This window comes from Ornithorhynchus anatinus, chromosome 11 (assembly GCF_004115215.2).
Source record: "Ornithorhynchus anatinus isolate Pmale09 chromosome 11, mOrnAna1.pri.v4, whole genome shotgun sequence".
Taxonomy (NCBI): Eukaryota; Metazoa; Chordata; class Mammalia; order Monotremata; family Ornithorhynchidae; genus Ornithorhynchus; species Ornithorhynchus anatinus.
Window position 1 is genome coordinate 10020160 of NC_041738.1, and position 17768 is coordinate 10037927.

Here is a 17768-nt window from a genome sequence, read left to right on the forward strand (position 1 = left end):
CTCAGTTCCCTCATCTGTAAAATGGGGAGTAAGACTGAGAGTCCCATGTGGTACATAGACTATATCCAATATAATAAACTTGCATCTAGTCCAGCATTTAGTAAAGTGCCTGGCACCTAATAAAGTGTTTAACAAATGCCATTAAAAATAAAACAAAATAAATGAACACCATTGATGGACTGATCGATTGATTGGCCACCCAACGATCAGAGTATTCCTGGTCTCCCTGTGTAGAATCCCCAATTACTCCCGCTGATAGAAGGCTCATACAGGTCACCAAAAGACAGCAAACCCCCAAATGGGATGGAAAGGCCACCATTTCCCCCTGTGACGGTGACAATGATATCATGTGTTTTGGTTGGAGTCCTACTGGATTTCACAGCCTGCTTCCCCAAACATGGAACTCTGGGTAATTCTCCCTGGGTTATATGCGGCCCTGGACACTACTACTTTGTTTTTCTATTGGTCCTTTGTATTTTCAAAGCTCTAAATGAGCCTTTATTAGTCAACCCTGACCAACTTCCCTGGGGAGGAGGGTCAGGTATTGGTCATCGCATTGAACGGAGAAGGAAACGGAGGGACTGAGAAGTGAAGAGACTCTGCCAAGGTCAAAGCGTGAGTCAGGGCAAGGACTGTGGAGAGAAGCTTGGGTTTCAAATACCTTGTCCCATCCTAGCTACAAACACATGCCCCACCACCTATCATAATGGCACCCAATATACCTAATACACAGATTGTTTGAGCCACCGATCTCATGCAGTGGCCGCCTGAATACCATTATTGTATTAACATAATACAATAATAATGATCTTTTGTGACATAAGGTGATGAAATGCTTTCATGCATCATTAATATATATGATAATTAGCCCACAAGGATTGTTAAGCAGCCCTTGCCCAATCACCCATCATTGGCTCCTGGCAGTTAGCAGGAACACCTCCGATTTTCGGCACGTACTCTCTGAATGTTTTCAGAACGGAATCACCCATTTGCCTCAGTATTCATTTCTGGATTTCAAACAGACAATTGAAGTGCCCCTACTGTCTGCTCTCACCTCCCTGGCAGGTCTTCCTCTCCCTACCCCACCCCACTTTGTGGGGTGTGAAGTGGGGATGAGGGGTGCACCCCATTTTTCAGTCAGCCAGCACAGGGGCAGCTCATACTCTGTCAAATGCTCACAGGGTGGAGGCTGAAGTGGCCCGTCCAGCCATTTCACTCCACCCCTTGCTGCCCAGGCCAACAATTCCTCATGCTGCTCTCCTACCTTTTCCCCAACCCCTTGTGGGGGTGGGGGTCATTATCTTTTTTTATGGTATTTGTTAAGTACATACTATGTGCCAGGAACTGTACTAAGCGCTGGGGTAGATACCAGCTAATCAGGTTGGACACAGTCCATGCCCTACATGGGGCTCACAGTCTTAATACCCATTTCACAGATGAGGGAACTGAGGCCCAGGGAAGTGAAGTGACTTGCCCAAGGTCACCCAGGTGGTGGAGACGGGCTTAGAATCCTTCTGACTCCCAGGCCTGGGCTCCATCCACTTGGCCATGCTGCTTCTATGGTCAGACTGCAAGGGATCCAGCCCACCAAACTGCATTGTCCTCACCCAGGCACTTAGTACAGTGCTCTGCACACAGTAAGCATTCAATAAAGCGAGGCTTAGTGGAAAGAGCTTGGGCCTGGGAATCAGAGGATGTGGGTTCTAATCCTGACTCCGCCCCATGTCTGCTGTGTGACCTTGGGCAAATCCCTTAACTTCTCTGTGCCTCAGTTACCTCTTCTGTAAAATGGGAAATAAGACTGTGAGCCCCATGTGGGACAGAGACTGTGTCCAACCTAACTACCTTGTATCTACCCCAGCATTTAGAACACTGTTTGGCAAAGAGTGAGCATTTAACAAATACTGCAATTATTAATAAATCCCATTGACTGACAACCACAGGAATGTTCGGGTCAGGCGTGCAAGCCCCCACAGGAAGAGAAGCGTTGAAAGGAGGACTCGAACCTTCGTGTGCAGGGGAGAGACGGATCCCTGGTCTTAATCAAACTACTGACAACACGGGGACCACCTCCCACTGGCCTAGCTGGCCACACAGACCAGGGTAGAAGCCCCAGCCAGCCCTGGCTCCCACAGCTGTTTCTACACAACCCATCATCCATTACAACCACTTAAAATGCAGTCATTAATCAATCAGAGAAACCACCTACTTATTACCGGTGTCCAAGCACGGGCAATTTAAAAGCTTATAAAACAGGGGCTTCTTTCGCAATGCTCTTCAGTCCAGAGAGCCAGGAGTTTGAGCAGGATTAACCCGTACAATGCTGCCTTTCTCCTGCAGTCTGATTAAGCAGGGTGGCTCTGCCCCTACGCTCTGACCTGTTGGACCTGGTGAATTTGCATTTCAGGGATCTGAAAGACTGAGTAACCGAGATCCAGCTCTCCCCAGTTCCTGGTAGGAAGCAAGGCACCGTAACACCCGGGTCTCTGAAATAGATCACGGTGATCTGGAAGGTTCTTGTGAAATATGATTAGGGGTAATAACACCTAAACTACACTCGTGGAAATAAAGGAATCAAATGGACTTTTTGGTGAGGGGGTGTCAACTTGAAGGTGTTGGTTCATTTCACAGAACTGGGAACCCACCATGCACCACTGGAAATGGTCTGGGTGTGAGCTCAACATGTGCGTGCTCACATAGAACTCAACACGAGTTTGCATAGGCTCTCCCGAGCTCACGTATGCTCAGCTCACGTATGCTCATCCCATGCTCCTGGGGTCTCTCAGAATGCAAAGTGTCTGAACTCACTTTTACAGTTCATTTCTTTGGTTTTGTTTTGAATATTGGCTCTTTCTCTAATGCTCCGTGGCCCCCTTAGATGGGTCGGTCCGCCTCTGTATGTGAGTCTTGGCTGACAAGCTGTGTCGGCAGCATTTTCCGCCTCGGTTCCTGGCCAGAGAGACAGGAACACCGAGTTGGAAAATGGTTTGTCTTAGAGTTTATGTGTTTAAAGTGTATCACGTTGAGTGGGATTCATTTCTCTCTGCCCAGTGGCCAGACAAAAGCCAGAGGCACAAAGCACAGCAGTTGGAATGTAAAACAGTAACGCCTCCTAGTAACTCAGCCTTCAGAAGGCCAGACTCTTGGAGAGAGTGAAAAACAGCCGGGGCTTCTTTCTGAGGTGCTTAACAATGGGCAGGACAGGCAAGACAGGCAGGACTAAGGCACCCCTGCCAAGCCCCTAGAGCTCCAGGTAAAGCCCTGTTTCCCTAAACCTCAGTTTCCTCATCTGCAAAATGGGGGTGAAATACTTGCTCTCCTATCCTCTTAGACTGAAAGCCCCAGCTGGAACAGGGACTGTGTTCAACCCGGCTATCATTTTTCTACTCCAGCATGTAGTTAAGGGCTTTATTAACTAAATAATAACATCAAAATCGCAATAATAATAATAATAACAATAATAATTCAGTTGCGTCTGGTTTTGAGTAAATTTTTTAACAAAGAAAACACATCAAAAAAGTAGTGGTAGGATTTATTGAGCACCCCGTGGTGTGGTGCTCTGAATCAAATGGTCAATGTCTACTCTGAGCCCCTGCATGGAGAAGGGGAATCTCTGAATCTACACTTCAGTTAACCAGGGGTGGGCTCAGAGGATGATGGGACCTACTGCTGAGATTCCCCAGGGCTCTGCCTGAAGGACAATTACAATGAAACCAAATCCTATGGGTCAAATCCCATGGTCTCGTTCAGTTGTCAGCAAAGCTGAAAGGTTGAAGACAGGAGCGTGGAAAACATGAGGGAATAATGGATGGAACGAAGTGACCTTCTCGGGGTATTCTGGAATACCTGTCTGAATTTCAGAGAAATAGGAGAGTGAAAGGCAAATCTCTCTTTCCCAAAACTCCCTGGCCAGAGCACTGCAGGCTGCCGACTGACAAAGATGTGGATTACTGAAGAATCCTAAGTGCAGTAGGAGTGACGACTCACATTCTCCCTGGGGGATAAATCCACCCCCCTCCCCACCCCCCTCCCCCACCTACACACACACACACACACACACACACTGATCTCTGGAATGATTTCACCACTTGTTTCATCAACCTGTTAACCAAACGAACAAAAGAGGCTCAGACCCAACCAACATCTTTCAACCCTTCCCACTCCTCAGGGATTGTCTGAGAAGAAATATTTTGACTAAATTGAGAGAGAGGGTCAACATTTCAGTGAAAGTACATTGGCAGACTCGTTTCTGCCAGGAGGAGAGAGAGATCCTCAAGAAAAGGTCTGGTAATCTGAGCTTCGAGCCACAACCCCTAAATTCATTTATACCAAGTAAAGGACAGATCTGGTTCTGAACCAACCACCCAAACTGGAAAGATCTCAGCAATTACTGTCTCCAGATTGGGAACACTGGCAGTTGGCCAGGTGGGGACTGTGACCCCAAGGTGTCTAGCTCACCTCAAGCTATCTAAACAGGTAATAATATTCTCTGAAAGCTGTAGAAAAGCAGTGTTGCCTACTGGATAGGACATGGGCCTGGGAGTCAGAAGTACCTGGGTTCCAATCCTAGATTCCCAACTTGTCTGTTGTGTGACCTTGGGCAAGTCACTTCACTTTTCTGTACCTCAGTTACCTCATCTGTAAAATGGGAATTAGGACTGGGAGCTCTATGTGGGACAGGGACTGTGTCCAACCCGATTAGCTTGAATCTACCCCAGCACTAAGTACAGTCCCTGGTGTATAGTAACCACTTAACAAATGCCATGAAAAAACTTTCTTCAGAAATGCTTAGATATGCTTTAGCTGGTGCCTAATCAGTTCCAAAGACAAATTTGTTTTGACCAAAAATTAGTTGGTAAGAACGGTTTCTGATTTGGAAATTCTTGCTGTGGGGCGGGGAGGAAAACATCTTAGTTATTCAAATGTACCAATGAAATATTTGCCAAAAGCCTAGAGTAACGCACTGAACCATTCCTGGGGATCCAGATATTCCCAGGGACGTGTCTTTCCTTCTGCTTCTGTCTAACGAAACAACTGTCACTCCCCTCTCCACCCCCCTTCCTCGTACACTCCCTCCCTTCCCCCACCCCCCACCAGCTTCAATAGAGGGTCAGATTTTTCACATTTTTTTTTGATGTAATGAAAAATCTAAATCATATCCAGGCGACGGGAGATCATAAGCCGATGGTCTCTAGGGTGACACCTAAAAATTATTCTGCTTTAGTTTGGGCATTAAACCATGGCCAGCCCTCCACAAAAATCAAAAGCCACTTCAAGGACTGGTGCCAACAGGAGTGCTGGGCTCCAGCCAAGGCTAAGATAGAGCTCTTGTGTTTGTCAAATAGTTGCTAAAACATGAGGCAATCAAAGGGAGTTCTTGTCATTCTCTCCATACTGTCACCAGGGATTCTGGCATCCCAGCGTGAACAGGTGGTGCGTTTTTATTTTAATATCATTAGAAGGAGGAGGCAAGGGCTACTGTCCCCAAGATTTTCCCATCCGGCAGACCTCTGCTCTCCCCATCGTCAAAGCCCTTCTAATAATACTAATGATGATGATGAAGCTATTTATTTGGCTTTTACTAAGTGCCAGGCACTATGCTAAGTGCTGAGGAAGACATGAGAAGATCAGCTCAGACACAGTGCCTGGCCCACAAGGGGCTCATACTCTAAGACAGAGGAAGGACTGGTATTTTATGCCCATTTTACAAAGAAGGAAACTGAAGCACAGAGAAGTTAAGCGACTTGTCCAAGGTCACACAGCAGGGAAGTGGAAGAGCCAGGACTAAAACCTGGATCTCTCCTGACTCCATAAAGTCTTGCTGCCTCCCCACTGACATCACACCTCCTCTAGAATGTCTTCCCCAGTTAGTTTCTCATCTCCACAATCTATATTTCCCCATCTGCCACTTCAGCACTTCTGTGCCACCCAAGCCCTTGGATAGTCACTCCTCTCCCCTCAACCCCAGAGTAATTACATATACATATTTATACCATATAACCTTCTCCCCCCTGTAGTTCATTTTAGTGTCTATCTCCCTAGATGGATTACAAGCTTCTTGAGGGCATGGATCATTTCTACTAAGTATAATATACTCCCCCAAGTGTTCAGTACAGTGTTCTGCCTACTCTAAGCACATGGTACAATTTATTAACTGATTGAATGATGATTACCTGAGATTTAGGAAAACATTTTTAGCGGCTAAGCCACTAGGTTACCAGCCGTCTGATCAATCAATCAATCTTTCATTTATCGAGTGCTTACTACGTGCACAGCACTGACCTAAGCACTTGAGAGAGTACAGAGTTGGTAGAAATGATCCCTGCCCACAACGAGTTTGCAGTCATGTGGCTAATATGGAGGAGAATGAGGATGGCATGTGGAAAGCAGACAAGAAGAAGGCTGAATTTACAATGAAGGACTCTCCCAGTCCCACCTTCCTCCAAACCTCATTTGGGGTTCTCTGACAGCCTCAGTGGGGCCTGGCCCAAGTGTACCTCAGCTTGGAGGAAGATGCTCATCCATCCTTCCTGATCCAAGGAGGTGAATAAGAGATCTAAATCAGTTAATTTGGGATTGAGAATAGCCCCAAGGAGTAGGAGGAAACTCTCTCTAGATTCCCTCTCCAACCACCATTCCAAATCAGACGTGAGCTGCAACGGAGCCTGGTAGAAGTGATTCCCTCGTTCCTGTGGTTCCTGGGACCTGGAATCAATTGATTGATCACTGTATTTATTGAGTGTTTACCATGTGCCCGAGCACTGTACTAAGCTCTTGGGAAAGTATGCCATTACAGACTTGGTAGATACGTTCCTTGCCCATAACGAGTTTAACAGTGTAGAGGAATTGGAACCTCCCTCCCTCCCAAATCCAACAGATTCCCCAGCTCTCCCCACATTCCAGACTTTCCTAAAATCCCACCTTTTTCCATAAGACTTTCTTGATTAATTCCCGGCACCTCATTTCAAACAAACCCAGCGGTCACCTCCAGCACTTACAGACTTATATTCACACTCATATCCCCAGAATTTTCTACATATTTTTATTCAACCGAATCTTCAAGTATTTATTTTCATGATTATATTCATAAATAGTTTTATGTCTGCCCCTCCCCTGGGAAGGTGATGTGTCACTTCTTTGTCTTGCACTTCCCGATCATTTAATACATGGCATTGCCTCCAGTGGGTGTTTAATAAATACTATCACTATTGATAGAACGCCTACTAAATGCAAGGCCCTGTTCTCCTAAGTGCCTGGGAAAGTACAACAGAGACACAAGATGAGTTCCATGGTCACAGGACCTTCCACTCTAATGGAGTAGATGGAGATAATAATATTGACAAATAGAGGTATTTGAATGTACACATGAATGAGCCCAGATGCCCAAGTGCTGAGAATGGGTGTAAATGACTAGAGGTGGGTGGGTGCCCAATGGTGGCACTGGATTGCTATGCTTGGCAGAGACGGGGCTGAATTCACAGAGCTACCATGCCTGAGGGGTTCAGAGGAGCCAGAGGAGCCGGGTGTTGGTCACATGTGGCGTTGAGCGGATCGGCGTCCCGCAATGCCAGTTCCCGAGGCCCTGAGCCTGTGTTGGTGGCGAGGTGGAGTCGTGGGAACCCCCCGGGGCCCCACTGTGCCTGCCAGCGAGCCTCCCTGGCAGGCCGGCCCCCCGTGACACCCAGCGCCTAGGAAACTTCAGGCTTGAACCTGCCTCGGCCTACAGGCTCCTGTGCCCGGCCTGGAAGACGATGGGCAGGCAAGCTAGACTCCGCAAAAAATCAATGGAGCAAACAAAACAAAGAGATAAGTACACAGAGACAATGATGATGAATAACATAAACAGATCAAATAGGTGGAGGAGGGTGCAAGTTGGCAGTGAGCTCAACAGCAGATAGGTATTGTCTGGGCTGCTGACACAGCCTTGGGCTGCTCCTGAGATTGCTTCAAACCTTTTCTCTAAGGGGCACCATTAGGGATGCCTCATTCATTCTGTTGTATTTATTGAGTGCTTACTGATTAATGTTGGTATTTGTTTAGCGCTTACTATGTGCAGAGCACTGTTCTAAGCGCTGGGATAGATACAGGGGAATCAGGTTGTCCCACGTGGGGCTCACAGTCTTAATCCCCATTTTACAGATGAGGGAACTGAGGCACCGAGAAGTTAAGTGACTAGCCCAAAGTCACACAGCTGATAAGTGGCCGAGTTAGGATACGAACCCATGACCTCTGACTCCAAAGCCGGTGCTCTTTCCACTGAGCCACGCTGCTTCTCTACTTCTCTACTGAAGCCACGCTGCTTCTCTACTGTGTGCAAAGCATTGTATTAAGCATTTGGGAGAGTGCTATATAACAACAAACAGACACATTCCTGCCCACAACAAGCTCACAAGTCTAAAGGGGGAGGCAGACATTAATATAAATAAATAGGTACATTACAGATATATACATAATATATATATTCTCAACCCTCCCCAATCTATCCCCAATCAGCCAGTGAATAGGGGACGCAAACTTGGGGGGCAGGGAGACTCCCCCAGCAGACACTGGGGATGTTTCCCGGCCCCAACAAGGGCTCAGTCCTAAAAGCTCCATGACCAGGGGACGCCAGCTAGCGCTGCACAGATCCAGTGCTCTGTTCTAGGCATCTCAAATGAAGCTCCCTCCCCTCCCGGTCCTAGAACCTCATTCAGGACATCTGGATTACACAAGAAGGGTCCAAATAAGCTCTTAGTACAGTGCTCTGCATGTATTACGTGCTCAATAAATATGACTGAATAAGTGAATGAATGAACATTGGCTCTTGAGGCTATCAGGGGAATAAAGCAAGGTATAAATCTTGTGGTGAGCCCTTTAGAGACGCCGGGGTTCTTTTTTTCGGGCGAGGTTATTATTTTAGTGGTATTTGTTATGCACTTACTATATGTCAAACACTGTAGTAAATGCTGGATCTCAATTACAAGATAATTGAGTTGGACACAGTCCTTGTCCCAAGTAGGGTTCACAGTCTTAATCCCCATTTTAGACACTGAGGTAACTGAGGCAAGATAGGTGACTTGCCCAAGGTCTCACAGCAGACAAGTGGCAGAGCCAGGACTGGAACCCAGGTCCTCTGATTCTCAGGCCTGTGCCCTTTCCTCTAGGTCACGCTGCTTCTCGGGTTCTGGTGCCTGAGCTCTAAACATTTTAAAATGGACGTTGAGGGGCTTCAAGCTGGCTCCAGGCCTGACCCATCTTGCCCTTTCAGTGAAGAAGAGTTCCTTGCACCTTTCCAAGCCTTGGCACCAACCTTAGAAAACACATTTAGCTGTCATTCATGTCCATCAAACAGCCCTGCCACCAGAGTCCACTGGCGACTCACAAGGGACTCACTTCAAATGGCCTCATCCATCACTCGCCATGCAGAATTACTTCACCACAGTTTCAATTTCAATCAGCACAAAAGAAACCCCAGGCTTGCAAAAGTGACTTCTGATCTGGATCATCTGTCAGCCTCCGCGCCTTTATGGCCATCGTATTTTGGAATCAATCTGACCCCATATAATTACCCCATCTTCTGTTATCTGGCTGCACAATTTTCTTCCTGAATCGTGTGCCAAGTTTCCACTCTCAAGGCTGTTAAATTGCCATATAAATATCCCTTATGAAGATTAATTGACCTGATTATAATGGAGTTAATTATATTTTTATTTTGAGCATTTGACTTTACAAGTCTTTTTTTTCTTCTCCCAAGTGCTATTATGTAGTAGTAAATTTTTTTTAAATTGCCCTCCGGGTTTTGCACTGGATTGTCTTTTCAACGAAACAGGGATGGTTAGTTAGGGGCTTGTCCAAAAGAAGAGGGTCCCCAACTCCAAGATCCCCAGGGGACCAGAGAGATGTCCAACCCCTAGCTTCTTCTCTGTAAATTTGGTTCATTTTCCCAAGCTCGTAATGAGGACTAAGAGCCTGGTGCAACTTCCACAGTCAGGTGTCACTGAGTGAAACAGCAGGAAGGGGAGAGGCTGGTAAAATCTTTTTAAATCTCCAAATTGGCCTCCCCAATTGCTCTTTTTCTCCACCTCACTTTACTACCATTCCTGGGGGCAAGGCTCTTAAGGTTGTAATTTGTGTTTCACTGAGTTCAACACAAGGGTGGGGGTTTAGAGTGAGGGCTTTGTTTTCTCATGAGGTTTTGTCTTCAGCTTCGGGACCCGGGATCCGGATCATCGCAGAACGACAAACCCACAAGGCTTTAGAAATGTCCCTTTTCTGAAGCCTCTTGGAGACTGAATCTGCTAATTTGGGAAGTCTCCATTTGCTCACTCCAATTTTCTCTCCTGATACAGAGTGTCACTCCCCATTTCCCAGCAGTTTTTTCTAGCAGGGGACTGAACTAGGGTTCCGTGTTTCTAAGCGTCTGATCGTTTCATGGCGTAAACAACAGCTCAGTCACCTCAGTGGGCTGGAAGCCATGGCCACAGATAATCAAGGGTAAATCGTGCTCATTAAAATCAGGGAATCCCACACTGTTTGAGGCCCCATGTTTTTCCCACCCGCTCGCTCTTCTTGGCTAAGTGTGGTACCCGCTGTTGACTCTCAGAGGTTTTCTGATTTAGTGCTGATCAAGCACCCTGAGAAGACTAGATGCTGGGTATGGCATTGTCAACCCAGGCCTTGCCACTAGTATTCCTTCAGAGAGAACAGAGAACTCAGGTTGGGCCTATGGATTCTGGTGTCTGTGCTTACTACCCCACTGCAAGTACTGACAAGGCTGGGCTTACAAAGTCGCTCCACTCCCCAGGTCACTGGTCCAGTGACGCCTTGCGGGGGGAACATTTCTGTTGGGGCCAGCTCGAATTAGAAGGGAAATCAAGTTTCTCTTTCTTCTAAGGCCCCTTTATTGAATATGTTTCTGGGCCATTGAGCTATTGGTTAATCACTTGAAGTAATTAATCACTCCCACCTCAGAACCTTGTGGCCTTAGACTGGGTCACTTCAGAGAGCAGATTCGATCAGGGAGGCATTGGGAAGGTCTGAATGTGGGTGCGAGGGTGTGTGTGCGTGATGTGTGGTGTGTGTGGTGTATGATTTGCATAGTGTTTGTGGTGTGCGAGCATGGTGTGTGTGTGTATGGCGTGCATAGTGTGTGTGTGTATGTGTGTAAAATTCTGCACAAATCAGAGAAAAATTTCCATGAGGACTGCCGAGGGGGAAAAAAATAGAACCAAGGTTCCCCTTCCCTGAGACAGAAGAAACCCCTTTGTCACTTCCTCTCTGGCTCTCTCAGCCTGACCGCCACCCTCCAGGCCTCCTGACAGCACAAATTCCATCCAAAATGAAGATGTGTAGTTGACAGAAGCACTGAGTTAAAATTACAAGAACAATCGCCCAAAAGAGGACCCTGCCCGTGACTCCTTGGGAATTCGATTTAAGCGGGTTGATACAACCACTTGGTGTGCATTGGATACAATGTGGGGGACTCACAGGGAGAGTGCTTTGTGCCACTAGAATTCCTCTTATCCCAGATCATCCAGACTGTAGGCTTATTATGGGCAGGGAACATGTCTACCAGCTCTATTCTATCGTACTGTCCCAAGAGCTTAGTACAGTGCTCTGCACACTGTAAGCACTGAATAAATAAGACTGTTTGACTGATTGATCCAAACAGCCCCTCAACAGCCCTGAAGAAAAGCAGAAATGGTTTTGTTCTGATTTTCCTCAGGAGTTCAGGGAAGGAATGCTGATTCCTGCTTCAGGTGTTTGAGGTGCCTGGATGATCTACGGGTTTTAGGACCAAGTAAAAGAACTGTCAGTGGTCCTGTTGACAGGCAGGTTCCTAGGTAATGGTGAAACATATTGAAATCTGCTCATCTGGACTTCCTTATCATCCTCGTGCTTAACAGTCAAACAATTGAAGCTGGAGAAGAGACGCAGGAAACCTAAATCCCGTAAGATCTCAGCGATGCTGTAAAGCTAGAAAGGAGTTCAGCAGTCCTAGCGACATGAAGGTTTGATGTATTCTGGCACCCGGCAAAATCCCAGTGCCAACCTCAGCCCTGCTCCTGAACCCGCTCCCTGACCCGAGGAAGGTCAGATAACCTCCCTTTTCCTCAGTTTCCCTGCCCCTCGAACAGGCACAAGCATAGCAGTCCTAAGTAATTACGATGAAAGCCTATTTGCACCTGGCAAAGCTTACAAATACTTGTTGATAATGATCATTTTCCAAGCCCTCGTGTTACATATCTCCATTAACATTCCAGTGTCCAATTCTTCAGCTCCCAGAAACCTCGAACATTTAGCCACTGGCTAACGGAGCAGAGCTGTGGTTTCAGGAAGCTCCAAAGTGCTGGGGCCTCAACAGCCCCCTCTATTCCCTGGGGAAAAGGAGATGAAAAGTGAAACCTACTGCAGGACTCAATTTCATTTTGCCAGACAGGACACCCTCCCGGTCCGGGAGACAGAAATGCAACGAAGACATAGCCCCAAGGATAGGGTTTGCCCCTTTCTGAGGATAAAATGTTCTCCATGCAGGCTGGGGTCTTCTCCGAAGCTTGGCAAGGGACAAATGGAGTCTGGGTTGTGTGGAACCCCAAACTGAGCTCCTGTAGCCTCAATTCCCCCCTGCTATTTTGTTTTGATTTTTTGCATTTATCCTCGTCCTTGTGTTTTATGTTGCGTTCATGTCCTTACTCTATCTTTCCTTACGTGTCTATCACTGGTTCCCTCTTTCCCCTTTATTCCTAGATTGTGAGTCCCTTGAGGGTCAGGAACCAGATTTAATTAATCAATCAGTGGCATTTATTGAATGCTTACTACATGCAGAGTACTGTTCTAAGGGTTTGGGAGAGTACAATACAACCAAGTGAGTGGACACGTTCCCTGCCCACATCGACATTACAGTGCAAAGGGGGAAGACAGATATTAATATAAATGAGTAATTTATCATGTCTAATTTAAAGATTCTCACCAGTATAGTCTTTTCCAGCACTTACTATAGTGCTTTGCACAGGGTAGGTGCTTAATAACGTCTATTAGTACGACTACTCCTATTAGTAGGACAAGAGCCACTGCTACCACATCCAGACCTTAACATTACATACACATTACATAGGCATCAGAGGATTCCACTTCTTTTGAAACTTTTCAGCCAGTTGGCTGACTCTTATTTTTATTAAGTTCCCCAAATAGTTTCTAAATGGCAACATACTTGTCCTCAAAACTGGGGTGGCTACTATCTGATTTAGAGAGAAAATCATCTGAGAGACAGTGCGTCGCTGAAAATAAAATTCTCACCCTAATCTGAACACTCAGTGGGATAGATTTAACTTCTCTTTGCCAAGCAGAAGGATTTCGCAGATTTAGAAGGAACATTTCTACCTGAAAGTTTTCTGATAGTTCAACTCAACTGGCAAATAATTTTCTCTCAAGATTTCTGCAAGGCTTGGTGGAAATTCTCTGGCGAATGAAGAGTAAAGAAAGAGTCCTCTTTTCAACAACGCCACTCAGAGAGACAAGGTTGCTCAACTGAGATGTTAAAGGGTAGATCCAAGAGCAGAAACACCGCAGATCATGAGAACTAGAAAACTGAATAAATTTCTGTTAGGTGATTTCTGCTACCTGATGAAAAATATTTCCATTTCTTGGTTCCTTGAAAAATCTTTCACCTGGGAAAATGCTCCTCAGAAGTTGACATTCAGTTTATCCACGTCTAAAGAATCAGGTTTTCTTGATTAAGTGGAATCCTTGCTTGGCTATAGCTCTTTAAATTCACCTCCACCCTGATTCTATTTAGTTGCTATTGTTTTTATGAGATGTTCTTCCTCTTGACTCTATTTATTGCCATTGTTCTTGTCTGCCTGTCTCCCCCGATTAGACTGTAAGCCCGTCAAACGGCAGGGACTGTCTCTATCTGTTGCCGACTTGTTCATTCCAAGCGCTTAGTTCAGTGCTCTGCACATAGTAAGCGCTCAGTAAATATTATTGAATGAATGAACCTCTGGATGCATTAAAGAAAGATTCAGAGAAGGCAATCTCCCTTATTTGTATGTCATTATTCAATGAAATATCACTATTTCAACAGATAAGCATCTTGCCAATAGTAACTTCATAACCTGGAAATGCTAAGGACAATCCTTTGACTTTCATACCAGCACACAGTTCCCTTTTAGTTGATCTGAGTTCTTTATTCATTGGTTCCACCAAGAGGGCTAAATATTTGTCCTACCCCAGCAAAAAGAAAATGAACCTTTTTTGGTTTGGTGTCAGCACTTTATTGTGGTGTCTTTCGATCCAAAAGGGATTAGGCCCTTCCAGACTAAGATATGTGAATCATAGCTGCTAAGGACAACAGCAATGCTTTGAAAATCAAGTATTCGCAAAATGATCGAGAAGTGGCTAATAGAGTTCCCATGATCTAATACGAGCAAGGCTTTAGCTGTAACCGTAAACCCACTGGCGGCTTATGATCTGAAAGTGGGGACTACTGTCGCTAGTTTTTATGGGTTTAATCCCACTGGCAAATCTCAGTTTCTACAGTTCAAATCTTTAGCAAAGCAAAATCCACCAGAAAAGTGTAAAGTTCAGAGGGTTGATAGACTGAGACAGAAAGAATCCCAGCCTCGTCTCTTGACTGCAGTCACTGAATGAGAAATGCACCAAATTTTATCCATGGACAAATCATACTATTCTTTAATGATATGCATCTGAATCCTTTAAAATTGTCCTGGCGTTGCAATCAATAACTCAATTAATTGTATTTATGGACTGCCTATCGTGGGGATGGTGCTCTGCTGAGCTCTTGGGAAGGTACAATGGAAACACGATGTGTTTTCTGCCTACGAGGAGTTTAAATTCTCATTTTTACCCCCAGTAAAGTAAGAAACCTTTGGATTGGTTTCTCATCCTTTTCAGGGCCGTTCTCTCCTGTGTTACACAGCGGCCCTGGCATCAATCGGAAAAAGCAACTAGAAATTCAGTTTACATAAGGCCCTCTGTTTGGAGCCTATAAGGAAGATGCCTCTCTCCCCTGGAAAATTCATCAAAACGTAGAAACACCCAGAATTATTACTGAACTTGCCTTTGGATTTCCCTACAAATGCAGTTAAGAATTGTTAGTAACAGCTAATAACAGTCCCAGTGTGTGATACTGTAGATTCGAGACCCCTGCTTATGTCCCTTCTGTTCCTAGTTTCTCCCTACTTCCGATCCCTTAAATTTTAGATTAGCTTTTTCCCCAAATCCTTGCTCTTTCCAATTTTGCAGAAAATTCCACTGCTTCCACAGCTCTCTCCATCTAATGAATGAAAAGCCATTAAATTCAAGTATCAACACTGCACAGGACCAGAGCACCAATTTATTCAAATACTTACATGGTGGCTAATATTCATTATTCATTCTACATGCGCCTACAGCTGATTTGGGAGGAAAACAAGACCATGAGCAGAGACCCCTTGCCTTTTGGAACTTGTATTTTCCCAAGCATTTAGTACAATGTTCTGCACACAGTAAGCAGTCAATCAATACCATGGATTGATTAGTGAAATTCTCAATGGGTGATTGTGGAAATCTTGCAAGAAGAGAGTTGAGACAATCAATAAAAACTGAGTTTGCTTGGCCTGAAAAATTCACACTGGTCATGAATATAGATACAGTTCTGGGGCATTTGGTCAATTCTCCACTTCTGAAGGGTTGTAGAGACCCAACATTATTAGGAAATAATTATAATAAATTAGTGGGAAATTGACTACATGAATTCCCCTGCAATAAACCCATCCCCGAGCTTGGTTCTGTGAAGCTGTATGAAAAATCGTATTTTCTATCAGACAACCGAGGAAATAGCTGGTCAGTTGGGACTTCTACAGGTTCATTCTTTATGCCTGTCCTGTTTAACCATAAAGGACAAATCAGTTAGGTCTCGGAACTTTACAAACGCATAAATGCATTGCTTACACAAACCTGCCAGGTCCCAGATTTCTCAGTAGTTACTGAATTTTGGACAGTCCCTCGTGTCTCTCTAATAATTTCTGCCTTTACATTTTTTGGAGCACCGGGATCTATTCCGTCGGCTTTGCGTCGGCCATGTCAGAAAGGTGAACCTGATAGGTCCATAAAAAATACAGGTAATAATAATAATTGAGATATTCCTTAAGCTCTTACTATGTACCCTAACTGAGCATTAGGGTAAATATGGGATTATCTGGAGGGACACAGTCCCTGTCCCACATTGGGCCCCCAGTCTAAATTAGCACAGATTGCAAAATGCATGTTGATGAAGTTGGGATATTTTTCCACTACCCCAGAGCAGTCACCCTCAAATGACCTCCTCCCCAGGAAATGATCTTGAACTTGGTGGGGAGACTATGGAATTTTGCTCACATTCCCACACATATTTAGATTTTATTTCTGAAATTTCTCCATGTGAGATGGGGGAAAGAGCCTAAGTGCACAAGTCAGGGTTGCAGCCAACCAGGGCAGATCGGAATTAATAGCTGAAACAAGCAGCCCAGAGTCTCAGAAGACCGGCCGTTCGGGTGAAGGTGCAGGGTGACGGTGGAAAGGCCTTAAGCCTGGATTGCTGGGTAACTTTCAGAATTGAGGGGTGCGGAGGGTGGGGAAGCTGACGAGGGCCGGGACGGTCCCCCGTGCAGGGACACACAGGGTCCTGTCCTCACGGGTCAGTGCCTCGAGGCGACCCACAGAACCTACTTCGTACTCCACAAGCAAGAGACGAGGAGAGGAAGAAGAGGAGGAAGAAGAGCATATTGTTAGACACTGAGGGCTCCCTGCAGACCTCCTGCATACCAAGCCCTCGGTACAGTGCTCGACACACAGTCAGAACTCAATAAATACCATTTTGGCCCATCGATTGACTTCTAAGAGTCAAGGCGGGGAAACCGGACGACGGCTATCACTTTGAGGACCTCGGTGGCTCCTGTTCAGATGCAAAGCCCGGGGCGGGGGAGGACAGAGAGGGTTTAGAGGGGACCAGAGGGAACCAGAGGAGAGAGCTCGGCTCAGTGGAAAGGGCACGGGCTTGGGAGTTAGAGGCCGCGGGTCCCAATCCCGGCTCCGCCGCTTGTCTGCCGTTTGACCTCGGGCTAGCCACTTGGTTTCTCCTTGACCAGTTACCTCATCCGTCGAATGGGGCTGAAGACTGTGAGGTCCCAAGTGGGCCAACGAGATTACCCTGCATTAACTCCAGCGCTCAGAACTCACTCCAGCGCTTAGGACAGCGCTCGGCACCTAGGAATGGCTAAACGAGGGCCATGCTTGCCATCACTACCCTGGGGGCCGGCGAGGGAAAGAACGGGGATGGCCTTACCCGAACAGGAGTGCAGGGGCTTGGGCCTGAGGACGAGCGAGGGGCAGACGGAGTAGAGGGACAGCTTTTCGAAGTAATCGCAGGTCTCCTTGGAGAGGATCTCGTCGATCATGAAGGTCTTGTAGCGCCGCCTGGCTGCTTTGAGCTGGCCGGGTTTGCTGAGCGCTGGCTCGGCCTGGCAATGCATGGTGATCCCGGGGCGAGCTCCGAGCGCGGACCCCGCCAAGTGCTGGAAGGCTGCGGAGAGGAGGCGGGGGCGGGCGAGCGCTGCGCCCCCGCGGAGTCTCCGCGCGCAGGGATGATTCGACGCCCTCCCTCCCTTCCTCCCTCCTATATAACCGGCCCGATAAGCATCTTCTCCGAGCTTTTTTGGGACGCAGCCCCGCTGTCAATCCCGGGGCTCTCCCTGCTGGGCCCGGCCTGCCTCCATCGTCTCCCCGCCCGGAGAAGCGCTTAGTGCAGTGCT

General features: G+C 46.5%; 1 protein-coding gene across 1 annotated transcript in view; it reads right to left on the reverse strand.

The window, feature by feature from the left end:
* Window positions 1–17489, reverse strand: part of BARX2 (BARX homeobox 2) — a 56347-nt gene extending 38858 nt beyond the window's left edge. Inside the window, exon 1 of the mRNA XM_029074617.2 lies at window positions 17303–17489. Coding sequence (XP_028930450.1) covers window positions 17303–17489 — 187 coding nt within the window. The remainder of the gene's footprint in view (window positions 1–17302) is intronic.
* Window positions 17490–17768: the final 279 nt, after the last annotated feature.